Source organism: Bombina bombina, chromosome 3 (genome assembly GCF_027579735.1).
Source record: "Bombina bombina isolate aBomBom1 chromosome 3, aBomBom1.pri, whole genome shotgun sequence".
NCBI lineage: Eukaryota > Metazoa > Chordata > Amphibia > Anura > Bombinatoridae > Bombina > Bombina bombina.
In genome coordinates this window covers 702800893-702828070 of record NC_069501.1, presented here as the reverse complement: position 1 = coordinate 702828070, position 27178 = coordinate 702800893, and the positions used below count along the sequence as shown (strand labels likewise).

Below are 27178 nucleotides of genomic sequence, written 5' to 3'. Positions count from 1 at the left end.
TACTAGTCTGTGATTGGCTGATGTCTGTCACATGTTACAGGGGGGCGGATAATGGGAGAAAAATAATTGTCAGGAAAAAAAATCTACTGGTTATTTGAATTTGGAGCACGTGTTATTGTATTTTTGTTATGCACTTAATAATTATGCAAGTCTACTGTGTTTAGTGGTCCTTTAAGGAATGTATGAGATAAACTTCCCACTACTGCTCTTCCAAGGTTGACAGCAAATATATCTGATTCAACTGCTCATGAAGTGGTGATCAGAGTAGTTACTGAAGCATACTATAGAAACCTGAAAATCTGCATGTAAAACAGCTTCCTAAAGTGTGTTATAGATAGCAGATACATTGTTAGCAAGCCAGGTGGGTCTACCAACAAGCAGTGAAGGGGGACTTTAATAACAGATATGCCGAGCACAGCTCACAAAGAGATCCTAGTAGAGTATATCAGGAAGCTTGGGAGATTCATTATCAGGAAGATAATGTAGTACTTGCAGATGTGAGAGCAAACAATAGTCTATACTTTGCCAAAGTACTTAGTACTTGATCTTCGAACACTGAGGATAAGTGTAATACAACAATTGAACCATCACATATAAAAAATGGGTGAATAAATAAGAATAAGCTTATACAAAACATTGCCAAAGAAAAAGGACTCTTACTGGAGGAAGGTATTAGTCAGCCATTGATGGTTCTTACCACATAAAAGTTTCCATAAGAAGGATTCAAGAGCATCCTACAAGAATGCTTCATTCAAAAGTAGGACATTAGTGTAGTTTGATAATATCAAGTTTGGAGGTTGTAAAGTGCCTACTTCTTCTAATGCTTTATGGATCTATGGGTATGATGTCACCTTGCCTGAACAGTACTCCTCTAATGGACCAGAGAAGGCAGTACTGAGTTGTACATGTGTGGAAGGAAGAATTCTAGAATAACTAATACTCTGCAGAATGGAAATTACAATGGACTGGATTTGAATGTACAAGGACTGAGACACCGTGAAATCCCCTTGTAAAGGAGGGAAAAACATAATTTATGCTTACCTGATAAATTCCTTTCTTCTGTAGTGTGATCAGTCCACGGGTCATCATTACTTCTGGGATATTAACTCCTCCCCAACAGGAAGTGCAAGAGGATTCACCCAGCAGAGCTGCATATAGCTCCTCCCCTCTACGTCACTCCCAGTCATTCGACCAAGGACCAACGAGAAAGGAAAAGCCAAGGGTGAAGTGGTGACTGGAGTATAAATTAAAAAATATTACCTGCCTTAAAACAGGGCGGGCCGTGGACTGATCACACTACAGAAGAAAGGAATTTATCAGGTAAGCATAAATTATGTTTTCTTCTGTTAAGTGTGATCAGTCCACGGGTCATCATTACTTCTGGGATACCTATACCAAAGCAAAAGTACACGGATGACGGGAGGGATAGGCAGGCTCTTTATACAGAAGGAACCACTGCCTGAAGAACCTTTCTCCCAAAAATAGCCTCCGATGAAGCAAAAGTGTCAAATTTGTAAAATTTGGAAAAAGTATGAAGCGAAGACCAAGTTGCAGCCTTGCAAATCTGTTCAACAGAGGCCTCATTCTTAAAGGCCCAAGTAGAAGCCACAGCTCTAGTGGAATGAGCTGTAATCCTTTCAGGAGGCTGCTGTCCAGCAGTCTCATAAGCTAAACGAATTATGCTACGAAGCCAAAAAGAAAGAGAGGTAGCAGAAGCTTTTTGACCTCTCCTCTGCCCAGAGTAAACGACAAACAGAGAAGACGTTTGTCGAAATTCCTTAGTTGCCTGTAAGTAAAATTTTAGAGCACGGACTACATCCAGGTTGTGCAGTAGACGTTCCTTCTTCGAAGAAGGATTTGGGCATAAAGAAGGAACAACAATCTCTTGATTGATATTCCTGTTAGTAACTACCTTAGGTAAGAACCCAGGTTTAGTACGCAGAACTACCTTATCCGAATGAAAAATCAAATAAGGAGAATCACAATGTAAGGCTGATAACTCAGAGACTCTTCGAGCCGAGGAAATAGCCATTAAAAATAGAACTTTCCAAGATAACAACTTTATATCAATGGAATGAAGGGGTTCAAATGGAACGCCCTGTAAAACATTAAGAACAAGGTTTAAACTCCATGGTGGAGCAACCGTTTTAAACACAGGCTTAATCCTGGCCAAAGCCTGACAAAAAGCCTGGACGTCAGGAATTTCTGACAGACGTTTGTGTAACAGAATGGACAGAGCTGAGATCTGTCCCTTTAATGAACTAGCGGATAAACCCTTTTCTAAACCTTCTTGTAGAAAAGACAATATCCTAGGAATCCTAACCTTACTCCAAGAGTAACCTTTGGATTCACACCAATATAGGTATTTACGCCATATCTTATGGTAAATCTTTCTGGTAACAGGTTTCCTAGCCTGTATTAAGGTATCAATAACTGACTCAGAAAACCCACGTCTTGATAAAATCAAGCGTTCAATTTCCAAGCAGTCAGCTTCAGAGAAGTTAGACTTTGATGTTTGAAGGGACCCTGAATCAGAAGGTCCTGTTTCAGAGGTAGAGACCAAGGTGGACAGGATGACATGTCCACCAGATCTGCATACCAAGTCCTGCGTGGCCACGCAGGTGCTATTAGAATCACTGATGCTCTCTCTTGTTTGATTCTGGCAATCAATCGAGGAAGCATCGGGAAGGGTGGAAACACGTAAGCCATCCTGAAGTCCCAAGGTGCTGTCAGGGCATCTATCAGGACTGCTTCTGGATCCCTGGATCTGGACCCGTAACGAGGAAGCTTGGCGTTCTGTCGAGACGCCATGAGATCTATCTCCGGTTTGCCCCAACGTCGAAGTATTTGGGCAAAGACCTCCGGATGAAGTTCCCACTCCCCTGGATGAAAAGTCTGACGACTTAAGAAATCCGCCTCCCAGTTCTCCACTCCCGGGATGTGGATTGCTGACAGGTGGCAAGAGTGAGACTCTGCCCAGCGAATTATCTTTGATACTTCCATCATAGCTAGGGAGCTTCGTGTCCCTCCCTGATGGTTGATGTAAGCTACAGTCGTGATGTTGTCCGACTGAAACCTGATGAAACCCCGCGTTGTCAACTGGGGCCAAGCCAGGAGGGCATTGAGAACTGCTCTCAATTCCAGAATGTTTATTGGCAGGAGACTCTCCTCCTGACTCCATTGTCCCTGAGCTTTCAGAGAATTCCAGACGGCACCCCAACCTAGAAGGCTGGCGTCTGTTGTTACAATTGTCCAGTCTGGTCTGCTGAATGGCATCCCCCTGGACAGATGTGGCCGAGAAAGCCACCAAAGAAGAGAATTTCTGGTCTCTTGATCCAGATTCAGAGAAGGGGATAAGTCTGAGTAATCCCCATTCCACTGACTTAGCATGCACAGTTGCAGTGGTCTGAGGTGTAGGCGAGCAAAGGGTACTATGTCCATTGCCGCTACCATTAAGCCAATTACCTCCATGCATTGAGCCACTGACGGGTGTTGAATGGAATGAAGGGTGCGGCAAGCACTTTGAAGTCTTGTTAACCTGTCCTCTGTCAGGTAAATCTTCATTTTTACAGAATCTATAAGAGTCCCCAGGAAGGGAACTCTTGTGAGTGGAACGAGTGAACTTTTCTTTTCGTTCACCTTCCATCCATGTGACCTTAGAAATGCCAGTACTAACTCTGTATGAGATTTGGCAGTTTGAAAGCTTGAAGCTTGTATCAGTATGTCGTCTAGGTACGGAGCTACTGAAATTCCTCGCGGTCTTAGTACCGCCAGAAGAGTGCCCAGAACCTTTGTGAAGATTCTTGGAGCCGTAGCCAATCCGAATGGAAGAGCTACAAATTGGTAATGCCTGTCTAGAAAGGCAAACCTTAGATACCGGTAATGATTTCTGTGAATCGGTATGTGAAGGTAAGCATCCTTTAAATCCACTGTGGTCATGTACTGACCCTCTTGGATCATGGGCAAAATTGTTCGAATAGTTTCCATCTTGAACGATGGAACTCTTAGAAATTTGTTTAGGATCTTTAAGTCCAGGATTGGTCTGAAAGTTCCCTCTTTTTTGGGAACCACAAACAGATTTGAGTAAAACCCCTGTCCCTGTTCCGATCGTGGAACTGGGTGGATTACTCCCATTAACAAGAGCTCTTGTACGCAGCGTAGAAACGCCTCTTTCTTTGTCTGGATTGTTGACAACCTTGACAGATGAAATCTCTCTCTTGGAGGAGAGGATTTGAAGTCCAGAAGGTATCCCTGAGATATTATTTCTAGCGCCCAGGGATCCTGGACATCTCTTGCCCAAGCCTGGGCGAAGAGAGAAAGCCTGCCCCCCACTAGATCCGATCCCGGATCGGGGGCCCTCAATTCATGACGTTTTAGGGGCAGCAGTAGGTTTCCTGGTCTGCTTGCCCTTGTTCCAGGACTGGTTAGGTTTCCAGCCTTGTCTGTAGCGAGCAACAGCTCCTTCCTGTTTTGGTGCAGAGGAAGTTGATGCTGCTCCTGCTTTGAAATTACGAAAGGAACGAAAATTAGACTGTCTAGTCTTAGTTTTGGCTTTGTCCTGAGGCAGGGCATGGCCTTTACCTCCTGTAATGTCAGCGATAATCTCTTTCAACCCGGGCCCGAATAAGGTCTGCCCTTTGAAAGGTATATTAAGCAATTTAGACTTAGAAGTAACATCAGCTGACCAGGATTTTAGCCACAGCGCCCTGCGTGCCTGAATGGCGAATCCTGAATTCTTCGCCGTAAGTTTAGTTAGATGTACTACGGCCTCCGAAATGAATGAATTAGCTAGTTTAAGGACTCTAAGCCTGTCCGTAATGTCGTCCAGAGTAGCTGAACTAATGTTCTCTTCCAGAGACTCAATCCAGAACGCCGCTGCAGCCGTGATCGGCGCAATGCATGCAAGGGGTTGCAATATAAAACCTTGTTGAACAAACATTTTCTTAAGGTAACCCTCTAATTTTTTATCCATTGGATCTGAAAAGGCACAGCTATCCTCCACCGGGATAGTGGTACGCTTAGCTAAAGTAGAAACTGCTCCCTCTACCTTAGGGACCGTTTGCCATAAGTCCCGTGTGGTGGCGTCTATTGGAAACATTTTTCTAAATATCGGAGGGGGTGAGAACGGCACACCGGGTCTATCCCACTCCTTAGAAACAATTTCAGTAATTCTCTTAGGTATAGGAAAAACCTCAGTACTCGTCGGTACCGCAAAATATTTATCCAACCTACACATTTTCTCTGGTATTGCAACTGTGTTACAATCATTCAGAGCCGCTAACACCTCCCCTAGTAATACACGGAGGTTTTCCAGTTTAAATTTAAAATTTGAAATATCTGAATCCAGTCTGTTTGGATCAGAACCGTCACCCACAGAATGAAGTTCTCCGTCCTCATGTTCTGCAACCTGTGACGCAGTATCTGACATGGCCCTAATATTATCAGCGCACTCTGTTCTCACCCCAGAGTGATCACGCTTACCCCTTAGTTCTGGTAATTTAGCCAAAACTTCAGTCATAACAGAAGCCATATCCTGTAATGTGATTTGTAATGGCCGGCCAGATGTACTCGGCGCTACAATATCACGCACCTCCCGAGCGGGAGATGCAGGTACTGGCACGTGAGGCGAGTTAGTCGGCATAACTCTCCCCTCGTTGTTTGGTGAAATTTGTTCAATTTGTACAGATTGACTTTTATTTAAAGTAGCATCAATACAGTTAGTACATAAATTTCTATTGGGCTCCACTTTGGCATTGCAACAAATGACACAGGTATCATCCTCTGAATCAGACATGTTTAACACACTAGCAAATAAACTTGCAACTTGGAATACAATTCAATTAAAAACGTACTGTGCCTTTAAGAAGCACAGAAAATCTATGACAGTTGAAAATTAATAAATTGAAACAGTTATAGCCTCAATCCTTGTAAACAACACAACTTTAGCAAAGGTTTATCCCAATAGCAAAGATAACAAATTCTGAAAGCAGGAAACAATTACAGAATAAACGTTTTTTTATCACAGTCAACTATAATTCTCACAGCTCTGCTGAGAGAAATTACCTCCCTCAAAATAAGTTTGAAGACCCCTGAGTTCTGTAGAGATGAACCGGATCATGCAGGAAATACAATGAGCTGCTGACTGAAAAAACTGATGCATAGAAAAGGCGCCAAAACCGCCCCTCCCCCTCACACACAGCAGTGAGGGAGAACAGAAACTGACAGAAAAAAAAAAAAAAAAAAAAAAAAAAAACAGATTTAAGCAACTGCCAAGTGGAAAAATGGTGCCCAAACATTTATTCACTCAGTACCTCAGCAAATGAAAACGATTTTACATTCCAGCAAAAACGTTAAACATAATTTCTAGTTATTAAACAGCTTTATGTACTTCTTACAGTGTAATTCTCTGAAGTGTAAAGTATACATACATGACATTATATCGGTATGGCAGGATTTTCTCATCAATTCCATTGTCAGAAAATAAAAGCTGCTACATACCTCTATGCAGATTCATCTGCCCGCTGTCCCCTGATCTGAAGATTACCTCTCCTCAGATGGCCGAGAAACAGCAATATGATCTTAACTACTCCGGCTAAAATCATAGCAAAAACTCTGGTAGATTCTTCTTCAAACTCTGCCAGAGAGGTAATAACACACTCCGGTGCTATTTTAAAATAACAAACTTTTGATTGAAGATATAAAACTAAGTATAATCACCATAGCCCTCTCACACCTCCTATCTAGTCGTTGGGTGCAAGAGAATGACTGGGAGTGACGTAGAGGGGAGGAGCTATATGCAGCTCTGCTGGGTGAATCCTCTTGCACTTCCTGTTGGGGAGGAGTTAATATCCCAGAAGTAATGATGACCCGTGGACTGATCACACTTAACAGAAGAAATGTGTCATTTACTAGTCACTAGATATTATGCCTTCAGGAATTACACTGGGTGAGAGTGAGCGCAAAACAACCTTCAGTATAAAGTAGGTGCAATTATAGACTATGCCACTTGAGCAACACAATGCGAGCAAAGCATCAGGGGTAGCTTATGCTGACATAAAACACAGGGCAAGTGCTTATGCTCTACATTTGCTTATGCTGGCTCTGTAGCAAAGAAGCAGATTCCTGATGAGGGGCATGCCCTTCCACAGACTTGTGCTAAAGATGAGAAGATAGCAAGGTAGTAAATTAGGGAATGTTCATTAACTATCATTGAGGATGCTTTTTGAAAATACATAAGAGCATTTATTAAAAGTAAAGTGTGCAATTATGTCTGTTGTTTACACTCAATATAATGCTATGTGAGAGAATGTGGAAAAGAAAAAAAAAATAGCTGCCACTATGAGCAACTAGTGCTTATCTGAATGATCTGCAGCAAATCATTCAGATAAGCACTAGTTGCTCATAGTGGCAGCTGTTTTTTTTCTTTTCCACATTCTCTCACAAAGCATTATATTGAGTGTTCCTATGTTGCCACCACAGGAGAAGAGCACGGCTAGAGTTTGGAAGCTATAGAGATACTCCGCAGAATGAGACTCAAACAGTGTGAAACTGGTGCTTGGAGGTTGGTGTCACACACAGGACAATAGTGAAACAGTATAAGGGGAAAAAAATCAAAGCCACCAGGATACAAGCAAAATATGTAACAGACTGTCACATGACCAGAAACCACAATCAGAATAAACAAAATGTCAAAACATCTTTACCTCACTATATTTCTATTTGACAAATTATTATTGATCTATTTTTGTTGCAACATATTTCTCTGGCAACACATGTAATAATGTCATGCTAATAAAGTATTAAGTATTATTGACTTGACAAACAGAAAGCGAGCAAAGTTCCTAAGGAAATCCTCTTTTTCCAAGTAGACACTTAAGTAGGGACCTTCGTTTTCTATTGAAGAAAAGGAGAATATTCAAAGTGTTTAAGTGATGGCTTTATATTAAAGGGACATGAACCCCCAAATTATTCTTACATGATTCAGATAGAGCCTACAACTTTCCAGTTTTCTTCTGTTATTAAATGTGCTTCATTCTCCTGCACCAGATAAACATAGAAAAAGTAGATGCTCTAGCTGATATTAACAGAACTGAAGGTTTTTTGAAAAATGATCCCCTTATATAAAAACCCAATCTGAAGCTATTCAAAAGGATATTTTAAATTCATTTGAAACTACAGAATATTTTCTAGAAGCACAAATAAGGGGGGATTGGAGTGACACTGCCTAAACTATTTTGATCATTTATTCTAAATTACGACTAGAAAGAAGAATGTTTCTATAATATATAGGTTCAAAATGTATTTAAGACTAAAATTAATAAGGCCCTGAAAGTTTGAAGAAGATTTAACTCCTGCAAGAAGGGAATGAGATATCCACATGCAAAAGATATGATATGTATGGATGTAATTGTTTTGTTTTGTCTCTTTCTTCTTTTTTGCTTTATTCCTTCACTTATCTTTTTTTGTCTTCTCTTTTTGTATTAATGATGCTTAAATAAAGATTAAAAGAAAAAAAAAATTTGCTTCATTCTCTTGGTATAATTTGCTGAAGGAGCAGCAATGTACCACTGAGAGGTAGCTGAACACATCTAGTGAGTCAATCACAAGAGACAAATGTCACCAATCACCAGCTAACACCCACTAGTGTAGGATATGTACATATTCTTTTTCAACAACGGATACCAAAAGAATAAAGTACATTTGAAAACAGAAGTGAATTTAAGTGTCTTAAAATTACATTATTATTGACTTTCCTATCCCTTTAACAAAATGGCACTGTCTTCTGCTTCTTATGATGCCAAGATGAACATGATAGAAATGAAGAATTAACAAGCTAAAATGTATGGCAACTAATGGCTTTAAAATGCAAGATCACACAACCACCATTCCTAGACGTTTATAAGATGTCACCTATTGTTATTGTATCACACAGTAAATAATCATACTGACACATTGTAAACTGATTTAGACTTACTTTGTGAATTCCGTCTGACAGGCAAGCAGCTCCAATAAAAAGAGCACACACTGGGGCTGGAAAAAATGTGGCTGACCCAAAATCTCTAGACACTCTTGGACTATATGTAGAACTTGGATTATGCTTTTGGCCTGGGCTTTTCGCAAAGCAAGGACCTGCAAAATACTTATAAAACAAAGCAAAATGTACTCTCTCTCCTTTGGATTAAATTTTGTTTCTTTTTAAACAATAGTAGCATATTGAAAATAATGCTGCTGTTTTAAACATATTATTTGCATACTAAAGTACAGCATGCACTTTACAAATTTTAAAGGGACAATAAAGTGAAAAATGTAATGTTTATGATTCAGATAGAGAATGCAATTTTAAACAAATTTCCAATTTACTTATATTACCATATTGAGATTATTCTCTTGGTATCTTTTGTTTAAGAATATACCTAGGTAGGCTAATGGGAGAGAGTATATGTCTTAAGCAGTCTATAGCAGTAGTGTTTACAACTATGAATAACACTGCTATGAACACTGTTGCAAACCCTGCTGCTATATGGCTAAAGATATGTGCAAATTTCTGAGCTCACCTAGGAATACTTTTTAACAAAGGACACCAAGAGTACAAAACTAAATTGGAAAGTTGTTTAAAATGCAATGCTCTATCCATTCCATTTAATTTTGAATTTATTGTGTCTTTAACTGTTCTATTCAAAACAAAGATTACTAAACAATTATCAGGTTTCACTTGATTATCTGCATATATTAAAGGGCCATGATACCCAAATGTTAAAACACTTGAAAGTGATGCAGCATAGCTGTAAAAAGCTGACAGGGAAATATCACCTGAACATCTCTATGTAAAAAAGAAAGATATTTTACCTCAAAGTACTCACATCCCACTGTAAAGGGCTTTAAGCAGCAAACCAGTATGTCTGTCCCGGGACAGGCAAGGGAATGAGCATTGTGCACACATCTTATTTCCCTATTCAGTTTAAGGAAGTTTACTATGAAATCTCATGAGAGTTAAGTGAAGTTTCATGAGATCACAGTAAAATAGTTCATGACCTTAGCACTGCTGATGCAGATTGGCTGCTGTTCATTTATTACCTTTTTCTTTTTATTTACCTGCAGCTGGGCAGCAGCAGAGTATAACTTTTTACACAGAACTTACTCTGCTGAGCTGAGGAAGTTGTGAGGTAAAATATCTTCCTTTTTACACAGAGATGCTCAGGTGATATCCTCCTGTCAGCTTTTTACAGTTATGCTGCATCTCTTTCAAGTAATTTAGCATATGAGTATTATGTCCCTTTAAGTTACACTGGAATTATTCTCAATATTTTCATCAAATAGGAGTCACCTTTCATGTGAAATTGTTGGTTCCTTTACGAAATCTAAGATATTCTTCAGAACTGGAAATTTTTCTTTTACTGTAGGCACAACTTTGGGTTCCTCCATTGATCGAAATGAAAGCAGTCTTAATTTAGCCCTGCTAAATGGTACTTTACGTGTTGGAGTTGGAGGAGGAGAAGCAGTATCTTCTAACTTTTCTGGGTTTTTATTTTGAAGACCAGTTGGTGTATCAAAATGGAAGCGGTCAGATTCCTGTTTTTTATGACAACTAGGGTAAGGCACTGAAGACATCACTGGCAAAGAAGGATGAGTAGTTTCAGGAGAATTTGAAGCTTGAAAATCTGCTTCTACTATAGAACTTTTCCTATGGTTTCCTTGAATATAAGTCAAGTCATAGTCTTCATTTGAATGACAGCTGTCCAATCTCAGCCTAGACTTCTCTGGTAGAAACTTGAGCAGTAATATACTTTTCTCAATACACTGTTTTGCTATAGACAAAAAAAAGTTAATTTTTAATGCTAAACTTCACTAAATCATGTTATTTAACAAAATGTTTTTAGTTGTCTAAGTCAAATGAAACATATGGCATCACTAAATAGAACAGTGATGCCAAATGTTTCTACACAGTACAAAGGTTCCCATCAGGTCATTAAATCAACAAATGAATCAAAAATCAACATAAATGAAGATCTTTATAATCAATTTAACTAAATAAAGTAAAATCAAATCATACTTATAAAAAAAAAAACATGTTCTCTTATGTCCCTAAATAGCATTCATCAGAAGAAACCTGAAGACTCCTCCCCCCCTCCATGATAAACACCATAATTGTTGAGTAATGGAAGGAGGAACGTTTGGCAGGTACTAGTCAGGGCCAAAAAAATCTGTAAATATGACTTTAAAAGATATTAGTCATTTTTTTATTTGTCACATCTAAAGGGGGGCTTTGTGTGACGTTTTACTTATCAGCCAATGAGCTTCTATCCTACAGACCAGTACTGCACATACACTTTCTATTAGCTTCAAAATAAAAATTCACAGCTTTAACTTAACCTTTGTCTCATGTAGTGCCTTTGCATTTGGGCACGTCACCAGCAATGCATAGAAATAACTAAAGATTAAGATTGTGGGGATGTGCAGAGGAAAGTCTTCCGCATCAGGCAAGTCAAGTGGAGGTTATATCTGAGTTGTCTTTCACTCTGAAGCAGGAATAGTAATCACTTGTAAAATTTTGTATCTTCAGAGCCTCTCTTTACCATTATGGGTCTTCTGATCGTCGGTGGGTGCTAATGCTAATCATTTACCCAAAGTATCAACTGTTTGGTCTCTATTTCCTAAAGTGAGCATATACCATACACACATGGAACACCACTCATATGAAAAAGGTTACTGTCCATCAAGCATAAATTATTTGTCTACTAGGTGACTTTTATGGTGCTCTGGGCTCTAAGACCTTAGCACCACTTTCTAAGCACGAAACTGAAGCACACATAGTTCTAGTACATAAGAGGGAATATGAGAACAAAATAAAGCAAAAAAACAAGAAGTATGTGAATGGCCGGCAGATAACGTTGTAAAAAACAGAGAAAAACATAATTTATGTAAGAACTTACCTGATAAATTCAGTCTTTCATATTAGCAAGAGTCCATGAGCTAGTGACGTATGGGATATACATTCCTACCAGGAGGGGCAAAGTTTCCCAAACCTCAAAATGCCTATAAATACACCCCTCACCACACCCACAAATCAGTTTAACGCATAGCCAAGAAGTGGGGCGATAAGACAAAAGTGCGAAAGCATAAAAAATAAGGAATTGGAATAATAGTGCTTTATACAAAAAAATCATAACCACCACAAAAAGGGTGGGCCTCATGGACTCTTGCTAATATGAAAGAAATGAATTTATCAGGTAAGTTCTTACATAAATTATGTTTTCTTTCATGTAATTAGCAAGAGTCCATGAGCTAGTGACGTATGGGATAATGACTACCCAAGATGTGGATCTTCCACGCAAGAGTCACTAGAGAGGGAGGGATAAAATAAAGACAGCCAATTCCGCTGAAAATAATCCACACCTAAAATAAAGTTTAAATCTTATAATGAAAAAAACTGAAATTATAAGCAGAAGAATCAAACTGAAACAGCTGCCTGAAGTACTTTTCTACCAAAAACTGCTTCAGAAGAAGAAAACACATCAAAATGGTAGAATTTAGTAAAAGTATGCAAAGAAGACCAAGTTGCTGCTTTGCAAATCTGATCAACCGAAGCTTCATTCCTAAACGCCCAGGAAGTAGAAACTGACCTAGTAGAATGAGCTGTAATCCTTTGAGGCGGAGTTTTACCCGACTCGACATAAGCATGATGAATTAAAGATTTCAACCAAGATGCCAAAGAAATGACAGAGGCCTTCTGACCTTTCCTAGAACCGGAAAAGATAACAAATAGACTAGAAGTCTTTTGGAAATTCTTAGTAGCTTCAACATAATATTTCAAAGCTCTAACTACATCCAAAGAATGCAATGATCTCTCCTTAGAATTATTAGGATTAGGACACAATGAAGGAACCACAATTTGTCTACTAATGTTGTTAGAATTCACAACCTTAGGTAAAAATTTAAAAGAAGTTCGCAACACCGCCTTATCCTGATGAAAAATCAGAAAAGGAGACTCACAAGAAAGAGCAGATAATTCAGAAACTCTTCTAGCAGAAGAGATGGCCAAAAGAAACAAAACTTTCCAAGAAAGTAATTTAATGTCCAATGAATGCATAGGTTCAACCGGAGGAGCTTGAAGAGCCCCCAGAACCAAATTCAAACTCCAAGGAGGAGAAATTGACTTAATGACAGGTTTAATACGAACCAAAGCTTGTACAAAACAATGAATATCAGGAAGATTAGCAATCTTTCTGTGAAAAAGAACAGAAAGAGCAGAGATTTGTCCTTTCAAGGAACTTGCAGACAAACCTTTATCCAAACCATCCTGAAGAAACTGTAAAATTCTCGGAATTCTAAAAGAATGCCAGGAAAAATGATGAGAAAGACACCAAGAAATGTAAGTCTTCCAGACTCGATAATATATCTTCCTAGATACAGATTTACGAGCCTGTAACATAGTATTAATCACAGAGTCAGAGAAACCTCTTTGACTAAGAATCAAGCGTTCAATCTCCATACCTTTAAATTTAAGGATTTGAGATCCTGATGGTAAAAAGGACCTTGCGACAAAAGGTCTGGTCTTAACGGAAGAGTCCACGATTGGCAAGAGGCCATCCAGACAAGATCCGCATTCCAAAACCTGTGAGGCCATGCTGGAGCCACCAGCAGAACAAACGAGCATTCCTTCAGAATCTTGGAGATTACTCTTGGAAGAAGAACTAGAGGCGGAAAGATATAGGCAGGATAATACTTCCAAGGAAGTGACAATGCATCCACTGCTTCCGCCTGAGGGTCCCTGGATCTGGACAGATACCTGGGAAGTTTCTTGTTTAGATGAGAAGCCATCAGATCTATTTCTGGAAGTCCCCACATTTGAACAATCTAAAGAAATACCTCTGGGTGAAGAGAACGTTCGCCCGGATGTAACGTTTGGCGACTGAGATAATCCGCTTCCGAATCGTCTATACCTGGGATATGAACCGCAGAAATTAGACAGGAGCTGGATTAGAAGATTAACAATGCTATGAGAATTATGATCTGTTACTTGTTGCGCTAAAGCTTCTAACCAAAAAGTTGAAGCTGCAGCAACATCCACTAAAGATATAGCAGGTCTAAGAAGATTACCTGAACATAAGTAAGCTTTTCTTAGAAAGGATTCAATCTTCCTATCTAAAGGATCCTTAAAGGAAGTACTATCTGCCGTAGGAATAGTAGTACGTTTAGCAAGAGTAGAGACAGCCCCATCAACCTTAGGGATTTTGTCCCAAAACTCTAATCTGTCAGATGGCACAGGATATAATTGCTTTAAACGTTTAGAAGGAGTAAATGAATTACCCAAATTATTCCATTCCCTGGAGATTACTTCAGAAATAGCATCAGGGACAGGAAAAACTTCTGGAATAACTACAGGAGATTTAAAAACCTTATTTAAACGTTTAGATTTGGTATCAAGAGGACCAGAATCCTCTATTTCTAATGCAATTAAGACTTCTTTAAGCAAAGAACGAATAAATTCCATTTTGAATAAATATGAAGATTTATCAGCATCAATCTCTGAAACAGAATCCTCTGAACCAGAGGAATCATTATCAGAATCAGAATGATGATGTTCATTTAAAAATTCATCTGAAAAATTAGAAGTTTTAAAAGACCTTTTACGTTTACTAGGAGGAATAACAGACATAGCCTTCTTAATGGATTTAGAAACAAAATCTCTTATGTTAACAGGAACACTCTGAGTATAAGATGTTGATGGAACAGCAACAGGTAATGTAACATTACCAAAGGAAATATTATCTGCATTAACAAGTTTGTCATGACATTCATTACAAACAACAGCTGGAGGAACAGATACCACAAGTTTACAGCAGATACACTTAACTTTGGTAGATCCAGCACCAGGCAGTGATTTTCCAGAAGTATCTTCTGACTCAGGGTCAATCTGGGACATCTTGCAATAATGTAATAGAAAAAAACAACATATAAAGCAAAATTGATCAAATTCCTTAAATGACAGTTTCAGGAATGGGAAAAAAATGCCAGTGAACAAGCTTCTAGCAACCAGAAGCAATAAATAATGAGACTTAAATAATGTGGAGACAATAGTGACGCCCATATTTTTTAGCGCCAAAAAAGACGCCCACATTATTTGGCGAGTAAATGCTTTTGGCGCCAAAAATGACGCCACATCCGGAACGCCGACACTTTTGGCGCAAAAAAACGTCAAAAAAATGACGCAACTTCCGGCGACACGTATGACGCCGGAAACAGAAAAAAAAAATTTGCGCCAAAAAAGTCAGCGCCAAGAATGACGCAATAAAATGAAGCATTTTCAGCCCCCGCGAGCCTAACAGCCCACAGGGAAAAAAGTCAAATTTTAAGGTAAGAAAAAAATTGATTTATTCATATGCATTATCCCAAATATGAAACTGACTGTCTGAAATAAGGAACGTTGAACATCCTGAGTCAAGGCAAATAAATGTTTGAACACATATATTTAGAACTTTATATAAAAGTGCCCAACCATAGCTTAGAGTGTCACAGAAAATAAGACTTGCTTACCCCAGGACACTCATCTACATGTAGTAGAAAGCCAAACCAGTACTGAAACGAGAATCAGTAGAGGTAATGGTATATATAAGAGTATATCGTCGATCTGAAAAGGGAGGTAAGAGATGAATCTCTACGACCGATAACAGAGAACCTATGAAATAGACCCCGTAGAAGGAGATCATTGAATTCAAATAGGCAATACTCTCCTCACATCCCTCTGACATTCACTGCACGCTGAGAGGAAAACCGGGCTCCAACCTGCTGCGGTGCGCATATCAACGTAGAATCTAGCACAAACTTACTTCACCACCTCCATAGGAGGCAAAGTTTGTAAAACTGATTTGTGGGTGTGGTGAGGGGTGTATTTATAGGCATTTTGAGGTTTGGGAAACTTTGCCCCTCCTGGTAGGAATGTATATCCCATACGTCACTAGCTCATGGACTCTTGCTAATTACATGAAAGAAAGCAGGACTGTTAGTTTATGCAGGAAGATAGGAATAAGAGGCAGAATTCATGGATAGAAGGATTAAAAGCCTTTGCAAAGTTATAAAGCCTTTAAAATATATTACAAAATTCTTGCCAATATATTTTATGAAACAATAGGAAGAAGGTAGTTGGGGTATATTATTTTACTGCAAAAGGTATACATTTTCAAAAAGCATTTGGTAATCAATAGAATAATGGACAACTCATGTGTGGCATAAGTGGACTGCATAAAAGTGTGTTATTAAAGATTTTAAGACTTGTATGTAAGATTGTTAAAAAAAAGTATAAGACAATAATGTGGGAGAGTATGGTAATGGAAAAATATTTTGGAGGTCAGTAATTAGAAACCATTTCCTTTAAGCAGTGTCATGATAAACAAGCAAATTGAAATGCCTTTTAGAAATACAAAGTTAAAAATGATTTTTCACCATTAACCTTAGTAAGGGGCACTCTGTCTTCATAATAGTTTTTTTTTTTTTTTTTTTTCATACGCTTTCTCTAAATAACACTGTCACCATGTTAAATGCTGGTCTATCACATGCCTGATAAAATGTTTTTAAATACAATGTCTCTTTAAACTGTAAAGCCTATAGTTATGAGAAAGACACTGTATACTCTTTCCATCTTCAGGCATTTAATAGTGTACCTCATTACTGGTCATCTGGAAAACAACAAGAATAAACAGCTCAACTGTTTAAGTGTTCACTTCTTGCAATACTCACCTAGGGCTTCTGGGTTCATTTCAGGAAGGTCCAAAGAAAGCTTGTCACTTCCATTGGTGTGTAGAGATTTCTGTTTCATCTCTAACTGTGAAATACAGACAATTAATAGAGGTCTGAACATGATAAATCCTCACTATATCCACTGACACATTACATGCACTACAACATTTTTACAAATGCGTAAGAAATTATAAAAACATTCTTACCATCCATATCCTAATTCCATCTGCCAAAGCATAAACCTGGGAAAGTTCTTCACACAAAGCAATGCTTAATCCACAAGACACTATAATAAGATAATATAAGACATCATGTTGTGACTAAATACTTATGATGAAAATCCATTTAGTTTAATATGCTAAAATGTGTTATATGTAAATGACTTTTCCCCCTTAATACAAAATGCAGAACCATTTAATGTTTGATAAATATTCTTGACAAAACCTAGGATGCAGTGATTCTCTGTGAAATAATTAGGCTTATGCTACTGTTAAATCAGAAAGAATCATATAGGTACTGGTGGGTAGATGGTTTCTTAACTGTAGAGTAGATTAAAAAAAAAAGCCTTCCAAATTTTTAGTGTTTGAGAGGGTTTAAATCCCCTTCCTGCTTGAGTCAGTTAAGGTAAAGTCACACAAGAACCTATTTGGCAAGAATAACCAAGGAATATGAACAAATTAAAAAAATATGTCAAGCAAAGTGGACAAAGAGCAAGGTTGTCAACCAGTAAGTATTATACAGAAATATATGCCAAGATATAGAAAGTTCTCTAGGGATTTTGTGTTACTTTCTAGTTATATAGACTCTCTCTGTCTAATACTCACTAGCAAGACAAGTATAACGCAGAACTGTATGAGTGGAAAAAGAATGACACAGAGAAATGTAAACTGCAAAAAAGTACAAAACGTTTATGGAGATAATACAGCAGAATCTTCCAACCCAGAAGTTGCTTCTGCCATTGCTGAAAGCCATAATACAACACTTTAAAAAACAGCTATAAAAGAAACTGCACTGACACTTCTCTGTGCCCAAAAAGCCAGTATCGAATTTAAATGTAACTAGCTAAGGGACACTTTGAGAGTTATCCACAGTCTACAAATCCATTGGGGAACTCAGCGATAACCCTGTAAAGTATACAGGCAGGGGAGAAACTACAGGGGGTGCAGAGGTCGCCACTGCGACTGGCCCCCCAAGGGTGGGGGCACAGGTTAAATAAAAAATTCATAATAAAAAACGTTGCCTACCACTGCCTGCACTGATATTATACGATAAAAGACAATATTTTTACAGACAAATACAGGGGGAATTGAGGGTCCTATTCCCGTGGGAACTTACAATCTAGATGATATCATGCGAGTGTGACATGATGCTTCACTAGTGTCTCTGACTACAGGGGTTAGTGTTTCTGTTTTACCCACTGTGTTTGTGTGTGTGTGTGTGTGTGTATGTGACTGTGTGTATTTATGCATGTATGTGTGTGTGTATGTTTGCGGAACCAGCAAATTACAGACCTTGTTACTACAGCAAGGGGGGGGGGGGGGGGGGGCGGGGGTAAACAGTGTCACTATACAGTACCATTATATACAGTACGGGGGGCTGGACCATGTCACAGACTACTGTGGTCACTTTATAAAGTACTGGGGCGGGTAGGGTCAGGCCAGCCATCTCACCTGCAGATTACAGACTGTGTCACTGACTCACTATATACAGTACTGGTGGGTTAAACAATGTCACTATATACAGTACTAGGGGTCAGACCATCTCACAGACTGTGGGCACAGGGTACCTCCTTTTGCAGACATGTAATCTGATTCACATTTTTTCTGTGTTAAATGTTAAAAAAAAAAAAAAAATGATATGTATCAAATTCACTTTTTTTTTTTTTTGGGGGGGGGGGGGCCCTTCTTAGAATCTTGCACCTGGGCCCTGTGGTTTCTAGTTATGCCTCTGTATACAGGGGTGTCTATATATTGGAATTAAAAGTTCAGATTTTCTGAGGGTAGAGGCAGGTGGCCCAGGGGTGTGGTTAGCGGGTTGTGTAATGTGGCCTGCTTTACCCTGCTCCTCAGTCCAGTTGGGGTGCATCCTTTGCTCCCCTCTAGAACCGCAACTGCAGCAGATCATTTAGAAGAATAGTGACTTAGATAATACATTGACAGTAGTGGATATTTACCATATTTCTGAAGTTTTCCAAACAACTCTGGGGTATGATAAACCAGTGCAGCAAAGGTGCAATTCACAGCTTGATCAATTGCACCACCACCCGCTATATCACTCTTTGGCGGCTGTTTCCTAAATGCCTGCACAAGTCCTTTGAAAAGTTCAGAGTTAGGGCCACAGTAATCCTGGGTAGGATCTGAGTTTGCAAAGTCAAGGAGAAAGTTACGACATTCATCTGCATGAGAGTTCTTAGTCTGGAAATAAAACAACAATGTAAAAAAGCATTTACTTAACAGGGTACATTTCCATTGTAATCCTGGAGAAATGCTAATTATTACATAATAAATTATGTGTGGTAGACAAATTAATACTCAAGTATCCTCTATAATGAACCTGAGCTGCCTTATGGTACCCATGTTGAACAAAAAAACAAATTATGCTTACCAGATAATTTCCTTTCCTTCTGTATGAGGAGAGTCCACAGTTTAATTCCTTACTTGTGGGAAATACAGAAGCAGGCCACCAGGAGGAGGCGAAGACACCCCAGCCAAAGGCTCAAATACCTCCCCCACTTCCCTCATATCTCAGTCATTCTGCCAAGGGAACAAGGAACAGTAGGAGAAATATCAGGGTATAAAAGGTGCCAGAGGAACAAACAAAAATGTAGGCCTGCCCAACAGAGAACACGGGCAGTACGAAGAACAGTCATATCAGTATGAAAAACTAGGTAAGGAGGCTCACATTCCAAGGCAGCTATCTCAGAGACTCTGCGCGCCGAAGCAATAGCCAGTAGAAAAAGAACCTTTCAAGGCAGTAATTTAATGTCAACCACATGCATAGGCTCAAACAGAGCCTTCTGCAAAACTTTAAGAACCAGATTTAAACTCCAAGGAGGAGCGTCAGATCTAAACACAGGCCTGATTCTAGCCAGAGCCTGAACAAAAGACTGAACATCAGGAAGCTCAGCGAGCCTCTTGTGCAATAAAACAGATAGGGCCGAAATCTGTCCCTTTAGGGAACTAGCAGAAAGGCCCTTCTCCAGATCATCCTGAAGAAAGAAAAGAATCCTGGAAACCTTGATCTTATGCCATGGTAATCCACGCTCTTCACACCAGAATAAGTAGGTTCTTCACACCTTATGATAGATGCGACGAGGGACCGGCTTTCGAGCTTGAATAAGAGCATCAATCACTCTCTCAGAAAAGCCTCTCTGGGCTAGAACTAAGCGTTCAATCTCCACGCAGTCAACCTCAGAGAATCTAGATTTAGATGAACAAAAGGACCCTGTTCCAGCAGATCCCTGCGACAAGGTAACCTCCATGAAGGAGATGAAGACATCCCCACCAGGTCCGCAAACCACATCATTCATGGCCATGATGGAGTAATTAGTATTGCCAAAGCTTTCTCCTGCTTGATGCGGGTCACTACTCGAGGGAGAAGTGGTAACGGTGGAAAAATGTAAATCAGATTGAACCTTCAAGGCACTGCTAATGCATCTATTAGCTCCGCCTGAGGATCCCTGGACTGCAACCCGTATCTGGGTAGCTTGGTATTGAGCCGGGACACCATGAGATCTATCTCTGGCGTCCCCCATCTGTTGCAAATCTCCGCAAACACCTTGGACCATACCCCCGGATGAAAGGATTGTCTGCTGAGAAAATCAGCTTCCTAGTTGTCAACACCCAGAATGTGGATCGCTGATAGAGAGCAGTTGTGGGCTGAGAAAATCCGCTTCCCAGTTGTCCACACCCGGAATGTGGATCGCTGATAGAGAGCAGTTGTGGGCCTCCGCCCATTCCAGAATCCGAGATACTCATTGCTAGGGAGCTCCTCGTTCCTCCCTGATGGTTGACCTAAGCCACCGAGGTAATGTTGTCTGATTGGAAACTGATAAACTGGGATGAACCCAGAAGAGGCCAAGCCTTCAGAGCATTAAAGATCGCTCGAAGTTCCAAAATGTTAATCAGAAGGAGAGATTCCTCTTGATTCCACAGGTCCTGTGCCTTCCTGGCACCCCAAACAGCTCCCCATCCTGATAGACTTGCGTCCGTAGTCACAATCTCCCAGGATGGTCTCAAGAAGGATGTCCCTTGGGACAGGTGATCTGGACAGAGCCACCAAGAAAGCGATTCTCTCGACCGGTTGTCCAGAGAAATCTGTTGCGACAGATCCAAATGGTCGCCGTTGCACTGACTCAGCATGCACAGCTAAAGAAGTCTGAGATGGAATCTGGCGAATGGAATGATGTCTATGCTGGACAGCATGAGCCCAATTACCTCCATACACCGGGCCACAGAGGGCCTTAATGGAACATGAAACCCCAAAATTTTCTTTCATGATTCAGATAGAAAATACAATTTTAAACAACTTTACAATTTACTTCTATTATTTAATTTGCTTCCTTCTCTTGTTATCCTTTGCTGAAAGGTTTATCTAGACAAGCTCAGGAGCAGCAGAGAACCTAGTATTTTTAAGGTTTTCATGGGTTTCATGTCCCTTTAAGGAGGCCTGAAGGGCAAGACAATTGGAAGTTAGCTTGTAACGTCTCTGGTCTGTAAGAAATATCCTCATGGATATGGAGTCTATTATAGTACCCAGGAATTCCACCCTGGTACTGGGAACAAGAGAACTCTTTTCTAAGTTTATTTTCCATTCATGAGACTGAAGAAGAAATAGAAGAGCTTTTGAATGATCCTCTGCCAGCCGACAGGATGGTGCCTGAACCAGGATGCCGTCCAAGTATGGCGCTACTACTATCAATCTGGATCTCTCCCCAGAACCTTCGTAAAGACTCTTGGGGCAGTAGCTAGACCAAATGGAAGTTCAACAAACTGGAAGTGCTGATCCAGGAACGAAAATTTTAGGAACTTGAAGTGTTCTTTGTGGATTGGAACGTGAAGGTAAGCATCCTTCAAGTCTATTTAGCCATGAACTGTTCTTTCTGAACTAAGGGCAGAATGGACCTTATCGTCTCCATCTTGAACGATGGGACCAACAGGAACTTGTTTAAGCATTTTAGGTCCAGAATCAGGCGAAAAGTTCCCTGCTTCTTTGGTACCACAAAAAGGTTTGAGTAGTATCCCAGACCTCTCTCTGTTAGAGGTACTGGTACAATAACTCTCAGGGAGGAGAGATCCCTCACACACCCTAGAAGAGCCTCTCATTTTTCTGGCCTTAAGGACAGGTTTGACAAGAGAAATCTGACTCTGGGTGGATGAGATTTGAAACCTATCCTGTATCCCTGAGTGATAACCTCCAGGCACCAAGGGTCTAGCACGTCCCCGAGCCAAGGCTCCGAAAAAAGAGATAGTCTGCCCCGTACATGATCCAGAGACAGATTGGACGGCCGACCCTTCGTGGGCTTCTTGATCTGCTTGGATTTATTCCAAGACTAATTCGGCTTCCAAGTTCCCTTGGACTGCTGGTGTTGGGATTTATCCCAATGAAAGGAATGAAAATTCGGACCTTGTCTTTTAGGTTTGTTCTTCTTATCCTGCGGTAAAAAAGCACCTTTGCCTCCAGTGACCGTGGATATGATTGAGTCCACCCCTTAATGGAAGGGAGAGAAGTCTAGATTTTGAAGTCATGTCTGCAGACCAAGACTTCAGCCAAAGTGCCCTACGGGCTAGTACAGAAAAACCTGACGCCTTGGCATTCAGGCGAATAATCTGCATATTTGCATCACAAATAAAAGAATTAGCTACCCTTAAGGCCTTAATTCTTTCTTGGATCGTGTCAAGGGGACCTTCCACCTGAATTAATTCAGATAAAGAGTCGCACCAATAGGTGGCTCCAGCCACAGCAGCCACCGCTGCTGCCGGTTGAAACAAATGTCCCGTGTGCTAAAACATCTTTCTCAACAGAGTTTCTAACTTCTTACCCATGGGCACTTTAAACGAAGAACTATCCTCAAGTGGGATAGTAGTGCGTTTAGCAAGCATGGAGATAGTGCCATACACCTTAAGGACGGAATCCCACATCTCCAATTGAGAGCCCGGAACCGGGAATCATTTCTTAAAAGAAGAAGAAGGGGAAAAAGAAGAACCAAGTCTTTCCCATTCATTCTTAATAATGTTCGCCATCTTTATGGGAACCGGGAATGTCTGTGGTACAACCCTGTCCTCGTAGACCTTATCTAGTTTAGGAATACAAGGTTCCTCAGGTAATTTAGGTTCTAGAACCTCTAAAGTAGCCAACACTTCCGTTAACAGAAAGCGTAAGTGTTCAATCCTAAATCTAAAGTCTGGTTCCCCCGCAGCTGGAGGGTTAGAGGCAGCAGATTCCAACCCAGAAAGAGCATCCTCTGAAGTATCAGAGGCGTCTTCATCAGCGGATAATCTTGTATCAGATAAATACAATAAGTTAGTAGATGACCCCTGGGAATGATAGCAATATTTGACCTTTCACTTGTGCTTAGCAAGGTGAGGTAAAGCACTGAAGGCCACAGACACTGCCGTTTGTAGCTGCTCAGTAAAATCTGGCGGTAAGAGGGCCCCTCCAGAAGGAGGATTAGTAGTGCAATTGGAAGCTGCACCTTACAGGACGGAGACTCCGCAGAGGTGGACGGCTCACTGGTACTAAACATATTGGCCTTCTTAGATATAATTACTTTATCAAGGCATGTGGAACATAATTGAGCAGGCGGGTATACCGTAGCCTCCTCACAATATAGACAGGTATTAGACTTGGGTAAAGAGGGAGTACCCTCTAACGTATCAGAGTCTCCATACCTTGCGCCTGTAAGATGGACTATAGAAAAAGATAAATGGCACCTTTATACCCCCAATGGCTGGGGCACTCACCACCTCCTATGACCCAGGCCCCACAGAGAAACCGCTTTGTCTCCGGTGAACCGCATGGTCAGGAAAGAAGGAAATCAGTGTGACCACACCCGGTCACATGGTGCGCCATGCAGGACCGGCCCTGCTACAAGAAAAAGCACGCCAAACCTAACAGGTTGCGCAGCTATCCCAAAACGAAAGTAAAACCTGTACGTTCCAACATCTGCCTGAGCGTCATCTCACACATGTCGAAGCATAAACATAATAAAGTAAATTATGTGATAAATCCCCCCTGTTCAATAATCCCCTTCCGGAGAAATTAACCCTTGATTCCATAAAGATAAAAGGAGTCACACTGTGACCCTATCTTCTTGCGTTATCATATGTGTATAAAAATGAAACTATCTTAACGGAATCTCTGCTGTGGAACAGACACACAGCCTCTCAAGTCTGACCGTCTGTAGCATCGCTCCTGACATGGACTTGAGTGATATAAGCAGGAAGTGAAAATCGTCAACACTGACTGCTTACGAGTTGTTAATATAAGTCTGGATGGGTTCGCAAAAAGACTCTCACTGAGTCTCCAGACCCTAACATTCGTCAATGCTTTCACTGAGAGGCTGACCAGACTACTTAAAACTCCAGTCCCATCCGAAGGGTACTACCCTCCATAAGGAACTACTCCGTATCTTCTGACACTTTTCTGCCAACCTCCTGTGACGAAAGGCAAAGAATGACTTGGATATGGGGGAGGTATTTGAGCCTTTGACTGGGGTGTCTTTGCCTCCTCCTGGTGGCCAGGTTCTGTATTTCCCACAAGTAAGGAATGAAGCTGTGGACTCTCCTCATATTAAGAAGGAAAAGAGGAAGACATTGAATAGAAATTGAATATGACAATCACAGTTAGTTAACAAAAAAAATTATATACATGTAAATACGAACAGACTACCCAGTAGTATGTCAACTGTAGGTTTAGACAACATAACATACTATTAACATACTATTATTTATTTGTTTTCTCCATGCTACCTTATATATTTAAAATGTCTTTTTGCACAAACGATTTCACTATATTAAGAAAACATAATTTATACTAAATTAATTTTATTACATGGTGGTGAGAGTCCACAATCCATTACTCATGGGAATTACCTTTCTCTACCAATAGGAGGAGGCAAAGAGTGCCAAACCCCAAGAGCTCTATAAAATCCCTCCCACCTCACACATACCTCAGTCTAACGTATAGCCAAGCTCTGACACTCTGCAAGCAGAGGAAACAGCCAATACAAATACCACCTTCCAAGTGAGCAACTTTATATCAACAGAATGCAGAGGCTCGAACAGAGTTCTCTGAAGAACTTAAAGAACTACAACCAAACTCCACGGAGGAGCAACAGGTTTGAAAACAATAGCTAGTGCTTCAGTGATAATATCACTAGAGCACTTATAAGATGCGCCTAGGATGGATATTGCAGAAAGTTAAAATTAAAAATAAAATTAAAAATAAAATTATTTATATGTGAACTATAAAAATAGAATTAATTAGTATATCAAATAGCAACAACAGTATGGTGATATTGATATTATAACATCAGTGTAATAGCACTCCAAAGTGAAGAAAACAATACAAACTGTATAGTCCAGTGTATATATTCTGATACAAAGTCCAGGAATATACAATAGTGATTCCAAAAGCTGACAGATAGACAGCAGTATTCCAAGAGAGTATAGGCCGCTCCTTCAGGGTGTTGTGCCGCAACACGGATGACAGATCTAGGAAGGAAAGAAAAGAGGGCGCCACATGGTGCAGATCATACAAAGTAGATAGAGGCAACAATTAGATCACAAGAATCCTACTCACACAGTATAAAGCACCAATGTGCAGTATTCGCAGTCCAGATGATCTGCACCATGTGGCGCCCTCTATTCTTTCCTTCCTAGGTTTGAAAACAGGTATAATTTGGACCAAAGCCTAAATGAACTGACCATTCATAGAACTGGCCGACAGACCTATCTTCACTCTACGCCAAGAAAAACCTTGCTGGTCACACCAGTGAAGATAAGTTCTCCAGACCTTGTAGTAGATGTGTCTGGTGAGTGGCTTGCAAGCCTGATTAAGAGTATCAATCACTTTCTCAGAGAAGCCTCTCTGAGCTAAAATCAACCGTTCAATCTCCAGGCAGTCAGCCTCAGAGTATCTAGATTTTGGAAAAGGAACATTCCTTGATTCAGCAGATCCTGTCGAAGAGGCAACCACCAAGGAGGAGCAGACGATAATCTCAAAAGATCTGCGTACCAGGGCCTGCGTAGCCACACAGGCGCTATCATAATAGTTGGAATTTTGTTCTGTTTAATCCGGGCAATCACCCGGGGCAGAAGAACAATCGGAGGGAACAGATAAACCAGGTTGAAGTACCACAGAACCGCTAGAACATACACCAACTCTTCCTAAGGATCTCTGGACCTCGCTCTGTACCTCAGGAGCTTGGTATTGATGCGGGAAGCCATCAGATCTATATCTGGAACACCCCATTTGTGGGATATCTCCAATAAACCTGAAGATTCAGAGACCACTACCCTATGGGAAGAGTCTAACTGCACAGGAAATCGGCATCCCAATTCTCCAAACCTGAAATGTGGATAGCTGAGACTTGACATTGATGTCTCTCCACCCACTGAAGGAATCTGGACATCTCCTGCATTGCCATAGAGCTTTGAGTGCCACCCGATGGTTGATGTAGGCCACAGTTGTGATGTTGTCCGACAAATTGGATATAGCGGTAGGAACCCAATTGAGGCCACACTAGAAGCGCGTTGTATATGGCCCTCAACTCAAGAATGTTCATCGGAACCCCAAACCACCCCCCAGCTTGACAGACTCATGTCTGTGGCGATTATTACCTAGGAGGGGTGATGGAAATTCATTTCTAGGAGAACTGGAGCTAGTATTTCCCACCATATGAGGCTCCCTCTCGTTTGAGCGTCCAGATAGATGATCTGAGAGAGGTGTGAATGATCTCCATTCCACTGTCTGAGCATACACAACTGTAGTGGCCTCAAATGAAAGCAAGCAAATGGTATAGCATCCGATGCTGCAACCATGAGACCTACTTCTTCCATGCATTGTGCTACTGAAGGACAGGCATTGGAATAAGCAGACGACATGCTCCCTGAAGTTTCTCACTGCACTACTCTGTAAGATAGATGCTCATACTGACAGAGTCTATGATCATTCCCAGAAAGTTTACTCTGACAGCCTGAAGACACACATGTGATCCTGAGCCACTGGAAAGGATGGAGCCTGAACCAAGATGTCGTCCAGGTACGGGGCCACTCCAATCCCCTGCAGACGAACTGAAGCCAGTAAAGCTCCCAGCACTCATGGTGCTGCAGCCAGACCGAAAGGAAGCATGAGAAACTGGTAGTGCTTGTCTAAGAAGGCAAATCGAAGGAAACGTTATTGATCCTTGTGGATCGGGATGTGAAGGTACGCGTCCTTTAAG

The 27178-nt window shown here is 40.6% G+C and overlaps 1 protein-coding gene across 1 annotated transcript in view; it reads right to left on the bottom strand.

Annotated features, from left to right (window-relative positions):
- The window catches only part of ZZEF1 (zinc finger ZZ-type and EF-hand domain containing 1), a gene marked incomplete in the record, with an annotated part of 722361 nt that overhangs the window by 339847 nt on the left and 355336 nt on the right, over positions 1-27178 (bottom strand). Inside the window, 5 exon segments of the mRNA XM_053707503.1 lie at positions 8975-9139; positions 10325-10805; positions 16735-16819; positions 16941-17020; positions 18908-19148. Of these exon segments, the coding sequence (XP_053563478.1) occupies positions 8975-9139; positions 10325-10805; positions 16735-16819; positions 16941-17020; positions 18908-19148 (1052 nt within the window).